This window comes from Pseudochaenichthys georgianus, unplaced genomic scaffold (assembly GCF_902827115.2).
Source record: "Pseudochaenichthys georgianus unplaced genomic scaffold, fPseGeo1.2 scaffold_428_arrow_ctg1, whole genome shotgun sequence".
NCBI lineage: Eukaryota > Metazoa > Chordata > Actinopteri > Perciformes > Channichthyidae > Pseudochaenichthys > Pseudochaenichthys georgianus.
The window spans coordinates 148627-163705 of NW_027262993.1; the positions used below are offsets into that span (position 1 = coordinate 148627).

Here is a 15079-nt window from a genome sequence, read left to right on the forward strand (position 1 = left end):
TGGTTGAACGTAGCAGCCTCGATTTCTATCCAGCTGTTCTAATGAAGGGAAACACAGTGAAGTAAACAGTAAAAGGCACCGCTCTTTGCAGCTGGTGCTGCTCTTCTCAGATTCTGCTGAGGTACACGTTACTGCCTCCAGCGCCCTGTACGACGAAGCCAGTTCAACAGACTCTGGATATGTTTGATTTCCCCGGCTTAACTAACCCTAACAAACGTGATCTCGCTAAGCGGTCCTACGGAGCTGGTTATTAACTCAGCAAATCAACCAGGGTTTCTCTGTCCGGCTGAGAGCGCGTTCACGTGAAAGGGACGAGGTTAGCGTGCTGACAGCGCAGCGTCATACTTCATGAATGAATAGTAAATAGCAAATCCTGCTTCGTGGTACAGGCCACTGGTGATAGCATTTAAAGTTCTTCTTCTCGCCTACAAAGCCCTTAATGGGCAGGCGCCATCTTACCTTAAAGAACTCATTATACCCTACTGTCCTACTAGGGCATTGCGTTCCAAGAATGCAGGGTTGTTGGTTGTTCCTAGAGTCTCTAAAAGTACAATGGGAGCCAGAGCCTTTTCTTATCAAGCTCCACATTTGTGGAATCAGCTTCCAGTTTGTGTTCGGGCGGCAGACACCCTATCCGTTTTTAAGAGTGCGCTTAAGACCTTCCTTTTTGATAGAGCTTATAGTTAGGGCTGATTAGATTCAGCCCCTAGTTTTGCTGATATAGGCTTAGTTTGTCGGGGGACATCTTACTTCTTCCTTCTCTCTGTCTGTACCTGTGTACTCTCATGTTCCCATTAACCCAGCTTCCCCAAATGTCTTTCTTTTTGGTGTCTATATACGCTGGGATCCGGAGTCATGGATGATCCTGCGGTCCTGTGTCCTGGATCGCGAGCGCTGGATCTTGAGTCGTGGCTGTGGTCCTGGATCATAAGTCCTGGATGGATATCCTCGTGGATTCATCTTCCTATTATACACACATGCATTTCCAAACATCTGGACTACCTATGTTGCAAATGTATTATCTTTTCAATTTACACACGGCATCTATTGCACGTCTGTCCGTCCTGGAGAGGATCCTCCTCTGTTGCTCTCCCTGAGGTTTCTCCCATGTTCCCTTTAAACTGGGTTTTCTTCGGAAGTTTTTCCTTGTACGATGTGAGGGTCTAAGGACAGAGGGTCTGAGGACAGAGGGTCTAAGGACAGAGGGTCTGAGGACAGAGGGTCCTGAGGACAGAGGGTCTAAGGACAGAGGGTCTAAGGAAAGAGGGTCTGAGGACAGAGGGTCTAAGGACATAGGGTCCTGAGGACAGAGGGTCTAAGGACAGAGGGTCTGAGGACAGAGGGTCTAAGGACAGAGGGTCTAAGGACAGAGGGTCTGAGGACAGAGGGTCTAAGGACAGAGGGTCTAAGGAAAGAGGGTCTGAGGACAGAGGGTCTAAGGACATAGGGTCTGAGGACAGAGGGTCTAAGGACAGAGGGTCTGAGGACAGAGGGTCTGAGGACAGAGGGTCTAAGGACAGAGGGTCTGAGGACAGAGGGTCTAAGGACAGAGGGTCTAAGGACAGAGGGTGTCGTATTGTCATACTGATATTCTGTACAAACTGTGAAGTCCACTGAGACAAATGTAACATTTGTGATATTGGGCTATAAATAAACATTGATTGAACATAAACATAAAGCTCTACACCTCTGGCCAAAATGTCCCTAAATGAAGTCTGAGTGTGAAATATATCTCAAATAATGTATGCACTGCCATTTCTCCACATAAACATAACAGTCTGCAATTAAACGGTTGTCTCCTCTCTGTTCCACTTCCTACTTGGCACTCCGGTAACGAAATACTTTCTCGTGCGCACATTTCGTGCGAACTAGAAAATATCGTGCGCACAAGATACTTTTTTTTCTCTCCATGAACCTTTAGGGGCTCCGTAGGATTGTAATATTACTCAAAGATTTTTGATTAATTTGGTTTTTTGGTTGTGTTGTTAAAACTTTTGCTGAATTTTGTCACATTAAAGATTTTGCTTATTTTGTATAATTAAGGATTTTGCTTTTTTATAACAATTAAGCTTATTTGAAAATAGTTTGTCCTCCGTTTTGAACTTAAGGAATATCAATTTTACATAACCAATTTAAACATGAATTGATAAGAAAGTGTAATTTGAGAGGAAGGATCTGATATGAATGAATAAGTAAATAAATATGTCAATATAATGAACATGGAGAAAGCACTTCGGGATTTGAAGTCAAATATGAAGTGCTTTATAAATGAAACCCATTATTATTATTATTATTATTATTATTGACGTATCATGATGAGAACATGTGACAGAATACATTAACCCTGCTCACAGACCTGAGATCAGATGTTAACAGAGATCACAGAGATTATCTTCTATGTTCAATCAAATAAACGGTAAAACTCTCTGCATGCTTTCACTTTCTTCTGCTCAGCGCTTTCCTTCAGCTCTTCAGAACAGATGTGAGAACAGGAAGTCTTTCCCACAACCTGGTTTTACTGGGAGATATGACTGTGTGAGTCATGAGGTGTTATTATGAATCTGTATCTACAGCGTCTGACTGAAAATCACACATTAAAGAGGCCCTGTCCTATTAGTGGTGTCTCCTCTCCTGTAGTTCTATAGATGTGCATGTTAAGGGCTGCAAAGTCCAAAATCCCCCCACGGCATGAAACGTTTGATTGGTCAACTTTTTTGATTTAATTCAGAAAATCTCAAATCTCTTTTTTCCAAAATCTCAACATTTAGAATTTCTTCGTAAAATCTTAACTTTCTGATTTCTTTCCAAAAATCTCAATATTTGTAAATAATATGTACAAACAGCGCGTGCTCCGTCTGAAAAAATCATGCTAAGGTTAGCTTGTTAGCTAACTACATTACACAGATTAATACGATGAATAAAACACATACAATGAAAAGTCAATTTAACAAAAACATGGCAAATGTATTCCTCAACAGTTATTATCCAACCAAGTAAAGCCAGCTTAAAGGTCCCATGTCATGCTTTTCCAGTTATCACCCGTCCCCTTGTGTGTTATGAAGGTTGTATGCATGTAACGGTGTGCAGAGTACAACCCTCAAAGTACAACATGTAGGGAGTAAAATACTCTAACACAGAAAATACCTCCCCAAAACGCCTCGTTGGAGATACGTCACTGATACGTCATTGTCCAATGTTTCTTCCGGGTACGGCTTAACGTCATGCGGTACCCGGAACCAAATGGACCAATCCATGGAGCCGTTAAGTTACGTCTGCAGAGCCATTACGTTAAGCCCCCGCTGATTGGTCCAAATGACCAATCCACGGACTCCTCACACACACACACACACACACCACACACACACACACACACACACACACACACACAGTTGCTGGCAGCTCTGCTGATTTCTCCTCCCTGGCTGCAGGCCCATTCTCACAGCGTTTATCAACCTTTTTCTTACTCAATATCAAGCCACGCTTATTGTTTTTACTTCGGCTGTGAGTTTGTGTGTGCTCAGGGTGAGTTTCGCTGTGTTTCGCTGTGTATCACTAAACAAGGAAATGTGGCGAAGTCACGCCCATCTACTTCCGCCCCATGGGACCTTATTTCGGAAAAAATTATGTATTGAAGTCAATGGAGAGAGAAAACGTACCTTTCGATCCCGTTTGAATTGTGCCATGAATTACACATATGATGTTTGTCAATCTTAAAAAAATAATTTCCAAGTCAAAGAAGTCACAGTTTGTCTTAAAACTGTTGAAATATTAGACTATGAAAAATACGCAACTAGAAAGACTACAAATCCGAGAGCCGCGTATTAACGTTACACATTACTCGTGTTACTCACTGAAACCCAGTGGCAAACCGTGTCTATCACAACTGGACCCCCCCCCGCGGCATTATAATGTCCGTATTTTCACTGAATTGTCGTCTTGAAAAGGGTACTCACAACAATTCCGCAACAACTTCATCTGCACCCGTTGCACTTGTCATTTCAACGTTAAAAACAATAAACGGCATGAATTGCTTTCGTCGCATTCATCTAGCTCCTCTGTCTCGAGCCATTTAACTAGCGGGCCTTCTAGAGCACCCTGGAACCGAGGGGAACTCTGAAAGAATACACCCATTGGCTACAAATCAATATATGATTGGTTGATCAAACTGTCAGTCCAAATGTACTCTCTCATTCGGTGCAACGGCCAGGGCATTCGATCAAGGATGAAGAATAACCTTCATATTCATACCTGGATATTCTACCCAGAGACCCAGAACAGATCCGATTGGTTGCTTTCTTTCACACAAAACCACTGAAATGCGTAGTGCATGGTCCGAGAAGGACAAACACATCAACGTAACACTGTAATATTAAAAATCACAACACAGATACCATTCCATTTATTCATTTTATTACATTTTATTTATATAATTAAATCGATTTTGTTTGTTTTATCTGAGAGTTCCAGGGTATTCTCTGAATACCTTGAAGGCCTGATGTTCGCCACTGATGAAACCTTGTAAAGCCGGGTGCCGCATGCTGGCTCTATGGAACCGACTAACTCCCCCTTTAGTGTATGTACAGCTCTCAACATGCCCAGACTTGTAGTGATTTTCACCTCTTTTAATACTTTTCACTTCATTCTGAAAGAAAGAGGTGAAATGTGCTAACGTGACGGCCACCTTGGTGTTGGTGACGTATGCAAGACCAGAGATGTAGTTCATTGAGCACTTCAGTGTTACTTCAGTTTTACGACACATTTAAAAAAATTTGACTTGCAAATTATCTTTTAAATTGACAAACATCATATGTGTAATTCATGGCACAATTCAAACAGAATCAAAGATAATCTTTCTCTCTCCATTGACTTCAATACATGATTTTTCCTAAATAAGGTCCCATGGAGGTCCCCCGGAAGGGGAGGGACTTCGCCTCTCTATTGGAGCTCCAACGAGCCGCTAAAGGCAGAGAGTGAAATTCAGTGAATACACGTAGTTTACAGAGATGCTGTTTGAGAAACCAATGTGAGTTTGGAAAATTGCACAGTATAGATCTATTCTAGTAGACCTCAACAATGGAATTATGATCAGTGGAGATGGCCATGACATGGGCCCTTTAACTTTTAGGAGCTTCTCAAGTAAGTAAAACATTATTTTATCCACAGACATTTGAGACACCTTACCTCAGAAGATCCTCCGTTGCTGTGCCGTTGCTGTGCGGTTGCTATGCGGTTGCTATGCAGTTGCTATGTTGTTTCTATTCCGTTGCTATGCCGTTGCTATGCGGTTTCTATGCGGTTGCTATGGGGTTAACCCATAATCTCACATTTACAACAGCAGGCGGCGTAGTTGTACCATTTAAGCAGGGTTTTAGTGATGGGAATTCATTTGGCTCGGCTCACCAAGAAGAGCCGGCTCTTTCGGCTCCCAAACGGCTCTTCAGTTTACCACATATTATACCTTTTATAATTAAATCAAATGTCGCCCTGTTTTGACTAATGATTTATATGTGTACACATATATCACTTAAATTATTCAATACATCCTTTGTACTGAAGTATTCAAAAGTACAAATTGCATGTTTAATATAAATGATTTGCTGTGGCCAATTGTTTTTTTCATTGTATTTACAGACCCTTGTAACTCTCCGATACCACCCAATGAATGCACTGACTTGTAGAACCATGCTACACAAAGCAGATAGCAACAACTATAAAAACTTAAGCATAGACATTTAAAAAAGGGGCTACTGTATTGACATTTTAAAATTATATTTAAAGAAAAGGCCCTGACAAAACAGCAGGGCTCTATTTCAGTAGCTATTAACTATAGAAAAAAAGACAGCAACAGCTGACATCAAATATTTGCTGAGCCTAAGGATAATCATAAATAAATAACAGTACAAATAAATATGTTGCAATGATCAAAACAGCAGCATCCAACAGTCTATAATCCTTGGATATTACATGTCACTGCATGCATGCCCATAGCACCTGTAGCGCGGAGATCATCATATCATTCTGTCTGGTATTACTTAACACATAAAAACACATAGACTGTACAGTATAGTATACAGTTTGTGTATCTATACACATGTATATACACACATTATGTGTCTATGTTTGATTATGTATGTGTGACACATACATAATCAAACATAGACAAATGAATACAAATGCACACATTAGGAGGCATAAATAAAAGGCACAACATTCAATATACAAAATAACATTGTTTTCATAAGGAACAATAGGGTTTTTTCTATTGTCCCTGGGCAACAGGACAAAGTTAGTCTGTAGAGTTTTGGCATCAACTTGGTACCACAGTAACGGATCCTGGGACGTCCCTGATCTGATTCAGACTCTCAGAAAGCCTAATAACATCTTGTTGTTTTGATGCAGTTTCCATTTTGTTTCTTGCCATAACCCCTTTACACAGGATTTGATTGCACTACATATTTAGCTCATCAGCATCTTCTGGAAAACTTTTGGATATACTCCCATGAAATCAACATATCTAAAATCCAGAATACATACTTCAACATACACTCCTTATATAATCCTGAAAGCATATTGATTAGGAAGTTAATGGGGTCATAATGCCCTCTCTGATATGTAATAATAATAATATATTAATTTTATATAGCGATTTTCTAATTGCTGTAAACTAGTCAAGACCACCTTAACCAAGACCAAGTCAAGAGCAAAACCGGAGTGTAACAAGACCAAGTCAAGACTTTCAGAGGTCTAGACCAGGGGTGTGTGGGCCAGTGAGGGCCACATACAGAACAATGTACGAAGGGCTGGCTCACTAGAGGTGAGGTATACTGCCTTATTAGTAAAGTTATAAGTTAGCCAAATCAATCAAATGTAGGTAAATCATGCTTGATACTTGAACATGCTTAAGAACAAAGCAGCTCACAGCTCTCCAGAGGGTTTCATTATGTTGGTGGTAGCTCATTCCTGAAAACAGAGGCTTCAGATTGCTTATAAAAGAGGACATTTAAAGTGTAGATTATGTAAATAAGTTATTGGGCTTTTTTTTATCAGCTAAGATTTTTTTTGAAAATGTTTTCCAACTTAACTAAATGTATTTGAAAAGTGGGCTTATTAACACATGAACACTGTGTAATATATTTTTACATAGTAAGTAGGATATATGACAAGCACAAGTTTAATTGTGGGCCATATTTCATTATACTTTTTTTATTAGCTGGGGGCCGTTTTCAAAATGAGCCGCGGACCATGTTTGGCCCCATGGTCATAAATTGGACACCCCTGAACTAGACCAAGACCGGTCTCGAGTACTACAACACTACTGTAAACACTGTACTTTTTCACATTTCCTTTCAAAAACTTCATTTTAACACATCTTGATAACGGTACAGGTCAGCTTTGTCCAATTCTCTTTTTTCCTACATAAGGCTTAAACGCAGCGTGTTGAACAATATGGAATCTGGCGCTGCTGACTGCTAACAGCTAACAGCCAACAGCTAACGAAAACCAGCCCTCAATTGTCTTTTTTCCCACAAGATTTGAATGCACCACAGACTCAAAATCCAAGAATCTGCATTTTGGACTGCCGGTGTCTCTTCAGGGTCAGAGGTCCTCGGAAGGGCAGTCACTGCACACCTGGATCCGCTCACAGAGCTCCACATCCTCGGGGCTAAACGAGATCTGAATCACCCAATCAGGTTTCTGCAACAGAGGGCGCATTTAGATTTACTCTCGTAAGACACTACAACATTCATTTTACATCAATAATAATAGACTGCACTACTTTGAGAATTCAAAATCGTGTAATGGAGAGTAAAACTGATGGAAATATAAATAACTTAAAAAATATTGTTTATTTGATTTATATTCCCATATTTAGGTCTTCTTTGATTCATTACCTTTTATTTCCACAGTTTAAAAAAAATACTTGTATAGCTTTTCCCCCTTTTTATGGCACACCTCTGACTCCATACAGGGCGTTCTCATTTACACATATGTGTATATATATTTGTAATGTATTTAAAGGTGACTGACCAGTGAGTGTGGCAGAGGCTCTTTACGGAAAAACGTTTTGCAGCGATCCGGATGGCAGTGAGCGACGCACCAGAAGACGGCGAACAGGAAACCGGCCGTGAAGACGATGCTCAGCAGCACCGCCGTCGGTTTCCTCCAGGGGGCGTCTGCACCTGGAGAGAGATCTCCTGTTATCCCTTACAAGGCAGCTTTCAACCCTGGGTTCTTTTAAATCCAGTTTAAAAACCCTTCTTTTTATCATTGCACTTTTAGCTGCAACCATTATTTTATCGCTTTCGTGAATCGTCGTTTTTGTTTGTGTATTTGTTTTGTTTTTAATAAATAGATGTGTTAAATGTGAATCACTTTGAATTGCCTCTGTGTCTTAAAATGTGCGATACAAATAAACTAACCTTGAACTTATATATCTGGAAAGAATATCGAGCAAGAGGACGTTATCGGGAAGTTAGGACGCGTTGAACAAGAGGACATGTTTCACAGTGAAAGCACGGACCTGTGATGGAGATGCACTGTTCGTTGCTGCTGGCGCTCCGATGCTGATCCTGCAGGACGGTCTGAGCCCGCACGCAGTACTGCGCCACCTGCAGGCCGGGGACTGACAGCACGCGCTGCTCCGCTGGCATCCAGTGCACCACAGCCTGGGGGGGGAAGACAATTAGAAAAGAAAAAGAGATTTCTTCTTCACTGTTTTTTAGGAAATTAACTTTTTTCAATACAAAATACCTCCAATTTATTACTTCTATTTTGTTCAGCAAATAAACGTCTTAAATGCAAAATACCTGCAACAAAATAAGATGTTATCTTCTATTTTGTGCAAGAAATTAACTCTTTTTTTTAAGCAAAGTAACTCCAACTTATATCTTTGTACTATTTTGTAAAATAAATTGAAGACATTTTCTATTTTTCGCAGGATTTTAAAATATTAAAATGCAAGATACCTCCAAGAAGATTGTTCTACTATTTTCTGCAACAAATGAACTTTTCTTAAATGCTAAAGACCTGCTTTAAATGTTACTATTGCTATACTATACATGTATTTATACCTGTGTAGTTCTATATCAGCTTGTTTTATGTTTATTTTATTTTGTAAAGCATTGCTTTCAGCTCATCTATTGTTATTTTGTATATATTGATTGTTGTGCTTTTATTTGTGTCTCAATGTGTGCATATGTATACATTATATAGGTATATACATATCTTTATATATATTTGTATTTTGTATTCCTCTGGATTGTGGGAAACGGTATTTCGACCTGTCAGCCTGTACACACAAACTGAAAGATTGACAACAAAGTTGACTTTGACTTTGAACTATTGGGGAACATTTAGTGTTGTGACCTCTGACCTCTTGGCCTCTCCTCCACACCGTCACAAAGACGTCGGCGTTGAGAGGAAGCTTTCCGAATGAAACCTGAAGAGAGTCGCCGACCGCCATCACCGCCATCTCCGGAGCCGTCAGGACCGCTGAGGGACAAACACTCAGGGGTTTACTCAAGTTACAAAGGTCTGACATTGGATGAATGAAATGTACTTTAGTTCTCTATCAAATGAAACTGAAATTACACTTCGTTTCACAAATCCGGATTTCTCTCACTTTTTGTATAATCTTGGAAATTGCGATGTTCTTCTTTAATCTCAGAGAATATTAAAGTGTGTTGTTGTTGTTGTTGCTGTTGTTGTAAAGGACTGACTATGATCACAGAGAATATCCCGATTATTATTTTTATTGTAAATTACAATAATTTTAAACACTTTCTTTTTCAGTTTTTGTTTCTTTTCTCTGAAATGCACCGCGTGGATCTCAGAGAATATGAATATAATTGTTCTTAATGACCTCGCTTGATGGGGATCTACTCGACAAAAGGTGTATCTGAGATTAAAGAGTTACATTTACGTATTTTTTATTTCATAGATTGAAGTTGTACATTTACCAGATACAAATATATTATTAACGAAAAATATGTTTTTCTAAATTATACAGGGATAAAACTCTGAATTTAAGTTAATCAAATGTGTTCATTTAAAAAAGGTAATTAGGATATTCTCTGTGATTAAAGAGGAAAACAAATCACAAATACTGAGTTTTTTTGCATTCAACACAAAATAAATACTTTAGTTTTCTCGTGAAGGAGATTGTGTGCGGGATTTAGAAAGCGCCTCACTGTCTCTGCGGTTGAACGGAGCGCTGAGTTCGGTCCAGGCCGAAGTGGCGGCTCCGCACTTTGCTCTGACCCGAAGGCTGTAGTCCGAGTCTGAGCCGAGCTCAATGGTCACGTCGCAGCGAGGGTCAGAGGTCAGCTGACACTCGGTGGCGTTGACCCAGTTGCCGTTCTGCACCAACAGCTCGAACTCTCTGAGGGCGACACACAGAACCAGATGAAGTTATAAGTCCATCTCTTTTGGGATTTATTCTACTATTTGAACAATTAGACAGTTTATATCTGAGACACGCAATGAGTAGCAGCAGGAGGACAGACAGATTACACAGAGGGCGCCCTCCTGTCAGTCATCCAGTTGCAGGATAAAGAAAACTAAAAGATACATACATTATAATATTCATTAATCCTTTCCTTAATGTATATAACATCCATAAATGTGTATTTCCACATGTTTATTATATTATTTTTTAATGCTATTTTATTTATACTTCAGACATTTACATTTTGGATTGTTTATGCAACGCAAACATTTAGCAAATTGGGATCAATAAAGTCCTTCTTATCTTATCCTATCTCACTGATAGTGATTACAGAGGGGTGCATAGACCCGCTTTAAAGAGTCCTTCTTCTTCCTCTGGGGTTCCCTCCTCTGCAGTGTGGTGGAAACGTATCGAGGCAAACCAGTAAATAATAATAAAATGGTGAGGAAACTTTCCGAAACACATACATAATAATGAAGGTCTTATATTCACATGTTCACAGCAAGAATAGAAGAGGAGGGGCTGAGACAAACATAACAGATACATGTACTACATATAGGATTCTTTGACACGTGAGAGACATCATGTCTTCTGTCCACAAGAGGACCAGGAGCAGCTCCGGCACCATGTACTACTCATTGAGGACCTTTGCTGCTTCCTGTTGTTAGAAATAGCTTGTAAAGAAGAACAGATGGTGAACTTGAAATTCCTCCTTCAGCATGAACCCATTTTCCATTACACTGTGTGTTCCAGGGACGGGCTAATGTTGCCCGGGCAACGGCCCGTTTGCCCTGTTTGGCTGACCTGCCCCTCTGGAGAGACGGTTTCTCATGTGGCCGAATCAACACGATAAACCCACAATTGGTATAGTAGCGTCTCGCTGCGGGAAACACGCCTCGCCAGCGCTGCCGTCTGCCCCCAGTCACGTGACTTTGTTTACAATCTGACAGCCGGGAGCAAAGGAAAGCCCTCCGGCCTCATATGGCTATGGTGATCACACCAAAGGCCTGCCTGGCTTCGGGGGCCAATCCCCGGCTCAATCTGTCCCCGGAAATGTCCCCGTTTTTAAATATGCGTTATGAACACAAAGCAAGGAGAAATAACATTGTAACAAAGTTGATGTTTCAATGGCGCGGTGCTCGTTCGCAGCAATACAATCACTGTAGCCTTAGCGTTAGCATTTAGAGTTTCATTCTTCTTCCACTACTTATTTTACTTCTTCTTCTTCTCCTTCTTCTTATATGTAATTGTGACGGAGCGGATCACATGAATGACTGACTCCGCCACTGACAGCCGACACACACACACACACACACACACACACACACACACACACACACACACACACACACACACACACACACACACACACACACACACACACACACACACACACACACACACACACACACACACACACACACACACACACACACACACACACGTGGTTTGGTTTGGAGGGTAATTGTTGTCACCTGTTGACGGTGAGCCTGGTGGGAGGGGCTACGGGGTAATAAGGGACGGGGTTGGCCCTGGAAGGGGCACTCGGGGATTGTTGCAGAGAAGGCAACAGCTGAACACGTGTACTCTCCGGGAGTGATGGACCTCTGATTTGGACGTTTATTTAGTTTTGTTTAAGTTGTGCTGGTTCGTTATTTTATGTTTTGCTGATCTAAATAAAGTTTTGGAGCTTACCCAACCGACTAGGCCAGTGTTTTCGGACGAACCCCGTCACAGGAATTCCCCGCGAAATGTTGAATGAGGGTCTCGTTCCACATTATGACCACAACAGTGTTTTAAACCAGGTACGTTTGTATTATTTATGTTCTATAACGCTAAGCGTGTGATTACACATGTTACGTGTTATATGTAATATGTATCACACGGTGGTGCCGGTGCGTTGAGACCACCTAGTGTCGGATTTTGGAAAATGGATTTTGAGTTTCCTCATGACTTTACTTCCTCTTGACACCGTCAGTTACACACTTGTTGTTGTGCTTCTGTCTCTCTGCGTCTTTCCATCTGTAAACTCGCTCACCCTCTCTCTCTTCTCTTGATCGCCCTCTCTCAGGAGAACACTTCACTGCCATGTCTCTACTTCAGTTTGACCATCTCTGTTACTAAGTTATGGAATACTAAACAAGTAATTAGATACCTTACCGTTACGGCGCTCATACAGAACGATAATAATGCGTATGGAACTGGTTTCATTAACTAGGGAGTTTATTTAAGGGAATTAGTTAGAAGCCCTATTTTACAGCTGGTCAGACGACATTAAAACAGAATTCGGGGGGGGGGGGGGGCTTTTTCCAGGTTAGAGCTATAGCCCCTCCAAATGTCTGTGCACGTCCCTGGTGTGCTCTATAGGTTTTAGTGCATGTAAATGGTCTGCAAAGGCTAACATCTCTCCTGTTTCCTGCAGATGGAAGACGGGGTCTATTCCAATCAGCGCCACACTTTAAAGCAGGGGTGTCAAACTCAATTTCATCACGGGCCACATTCGCATAAAGGTTGCACTCAAAGGGCCGGTTATAACTAAATAAATATATAATATATATATAAAATAATGTATTATGTTACATTATTGCCTCTGAATTGGATTATTATCGGATAGGATAATAACTTAGTAATTAGCTACGTCTGAAAGCAGAAGTCCAGGGCAAACAATTGCAAGTCTCTTCAGTGCGCATGTCACAAAACGAGGTGCATTGTGGGACATGTAGTTTATGGGCAACCTGCTTCTGTAAAGTGGAATGTAACCATATAATAAACGTATTATATTCTTTGCAAGCTCTTGCGGGGCCACATAAAATGAAGTCGCGGGCCGGATTTGGCCCCCGGGCCTTGAGTTTGACCCCCCTGCTTTAGAGAGTTCTTCCTTGGCGCTCGCTTCACCCGACCTTCTTCTGCTATCATGACCTAAACACGACTCAGCGTTTCGGCTGCTGACGGGTGCAGCCTCCCTGTTAGGTGACATCTATCAAAGCATTGACAGATGTATGTTATCCCGCTCTCACTGCAAACACACAGAACTCTGACTTTAAGTATACTGTTCTGACATACTTGTCTGCTGTTTCAACACGGTCTGTGCGGAAGTCCTTTCTTCTGCGGGGTTTTGGTAATAAAAGTAAATATTTGGTAAAGAAAGTCGACCTGATGATGTGAGTCGTGTGGCTCCTCGTAGTAGTACTCGTAGTGTGTCTTTGATACTTGGAAGACTTTTTGCATGTCTAAGTCGTTGTTTAGTGTCTCGTTGTTGCCTTCTTTCGTCCTTTGAAGTCTTGTTGTCTCTTTTCAGTGGTGTTTCTGATTTCCTTGTAGTTGTTTATGTCTTCTTGTGGTCCATGTGTTTCTGGTAATGTTGTATTCTCTTGGGTGCCGTGTGCCTCTTTTAGCAGCAGTTAACGATACGTGCATCTGATTTGAGAAACTCTCTTGAACAGTGGCGTGTTTTTAAAAACGTCTAACCAGCCGCAGGAATGTTGCGCAGCTTTGATGAAACCCTCCTCTCTCTGACGGACAGTGCACACGACGCAGGGTTTGCCACCGCATCTGAAACAGACGCACCCGCTGAGTATAATTAATCGGGCAGGTATGTCATTAATCATTGGGCGGCAATTATGAGCTTTAGAGAAACCTGCTGGATCGGTTTCTCTCACATTTAGCCGCAGGTAGCTGCATACTTCACATATCTTACAAAGTCAAAGTATACCTGAGCAAGCACGGCTGGATATCTAAAATGATTTCTCAGTTTAAATAACAAACTATTTAACTTCCACTGTAATTCTTTTTATGGAAAGCAAAGGAGGCGAAATTTCACTGAGAAATATCTAACGCAAAAAAATAATTTAATATTAGAAACACTCCCTCTGTACATTTCAAACAGCAAACAGAAGCTGACACTGTGTTGCTTTAGTGGGTGGGTGTGTCACAGGTGTGTGTGCGTGTGCGTGTGCGTGTGTGTGTGTGTGTGTGCGTGTGTGTGTGTGTGTGTGTGTGTGTGTGTGTGTGTGTGTGTGTGTGTGTGTTCAGTGAAGGACTCACCCCTGAAACTGGACGCTGTACAGGACTGCAGTGCCGCATGGCCCCTGCGGGGGGAGCCACCTCAGGACGTGCCTCATGTCCACAGACTCCATGAAGACCCTGCTCGGAGCCGGCAGCGCAAACACACCTGCAGACAGAAGACACTTCATGATCGATAACCAATCAGGAGACTCATCGTTACACATGTTTTCTATTCATGAGGTATGGACCCGCATGACGCTATGATGTGTGACAATGTGTTTACAGATTTTTTTTATTTTTTTTATTTATCCTTTATTTATCCAGGAATGTCCCCTTGAGATACAAGATCTCTTCTTCCAGGGAGTCCTGACCAACACGGCACACAACAAGTTTCAACATAAAACAAAGGCATTAAACAAAAAAAACATACAATTCAAATATAAATACAGAAGGCCATTTGTGCCGTGGCAAGAAGCATAATCACATCAGCAATAGCATCAGGTCAAACAGCTACATGTTTCATGAAGGGCTAACCGTAGCATACCTTTAAAAGCATTTACAGTAGGAAGTGCCTCGAGACAAAGTTTTACTTGCAGCGTATTCCATAAAAAGGGAGCATAGTGGGAG

General features: G+C 41.3%; 1 protein-coding gene across 1 annotated transcript; it reads right to left on the minus strand.

Moving 5' to 3' along the window:
- Positions 1-7338: 7338 nt before the first annotated feature.
- On the minus strand, positions 7339-14640 carry crfb16 (cytokine receptor family member B16). The gene is made up of 6 exons (XM_034078427.1): positions 14492-14640; positions 10191-10381; positions 9374-9492; positions 8522-8666; positions 8029-8180; positions 7339-7695 (listed from the first exon to the last, which is right to left on the minus strand). Exons 1-6 carry the CDS (start codon positions 14638-14640, stop codon positions 7597-7599), a joined length of 855 nt encoding a protein of 284 aa, XP_033934318.1. The 3' UTR covers positions 7339-7596.
- Between the last annotated feature and the right edge of the window lie 439 nt (positions 14641-15079).

Bases quoted from the DNA above. Each gene is read 5' to 3' on its own strand.
- crfb16 (XM_034078427.1), bottom strand. From the start codon at position 14,640: ATGAAGTGTCTTCTGTCTGCAGGTGTGTTTGCGCTGCCGGCTCCGAGC. The intron at 8,667-9,373 runs GTCAGAGGTCAC...TTCCCCCCCCAG, and splicing joins TGTGGAGGAGAGGCCAAGAG to GCTGTGGTGCACTGGATGCC. The intron at 8,181-8,521 runs GTCCGTGCTTTC...ATCTCTCTCCAG, and splicing joins ACAGTGCATCTCCATCACAG to GTGCAGACGCCCCCTGGAGG.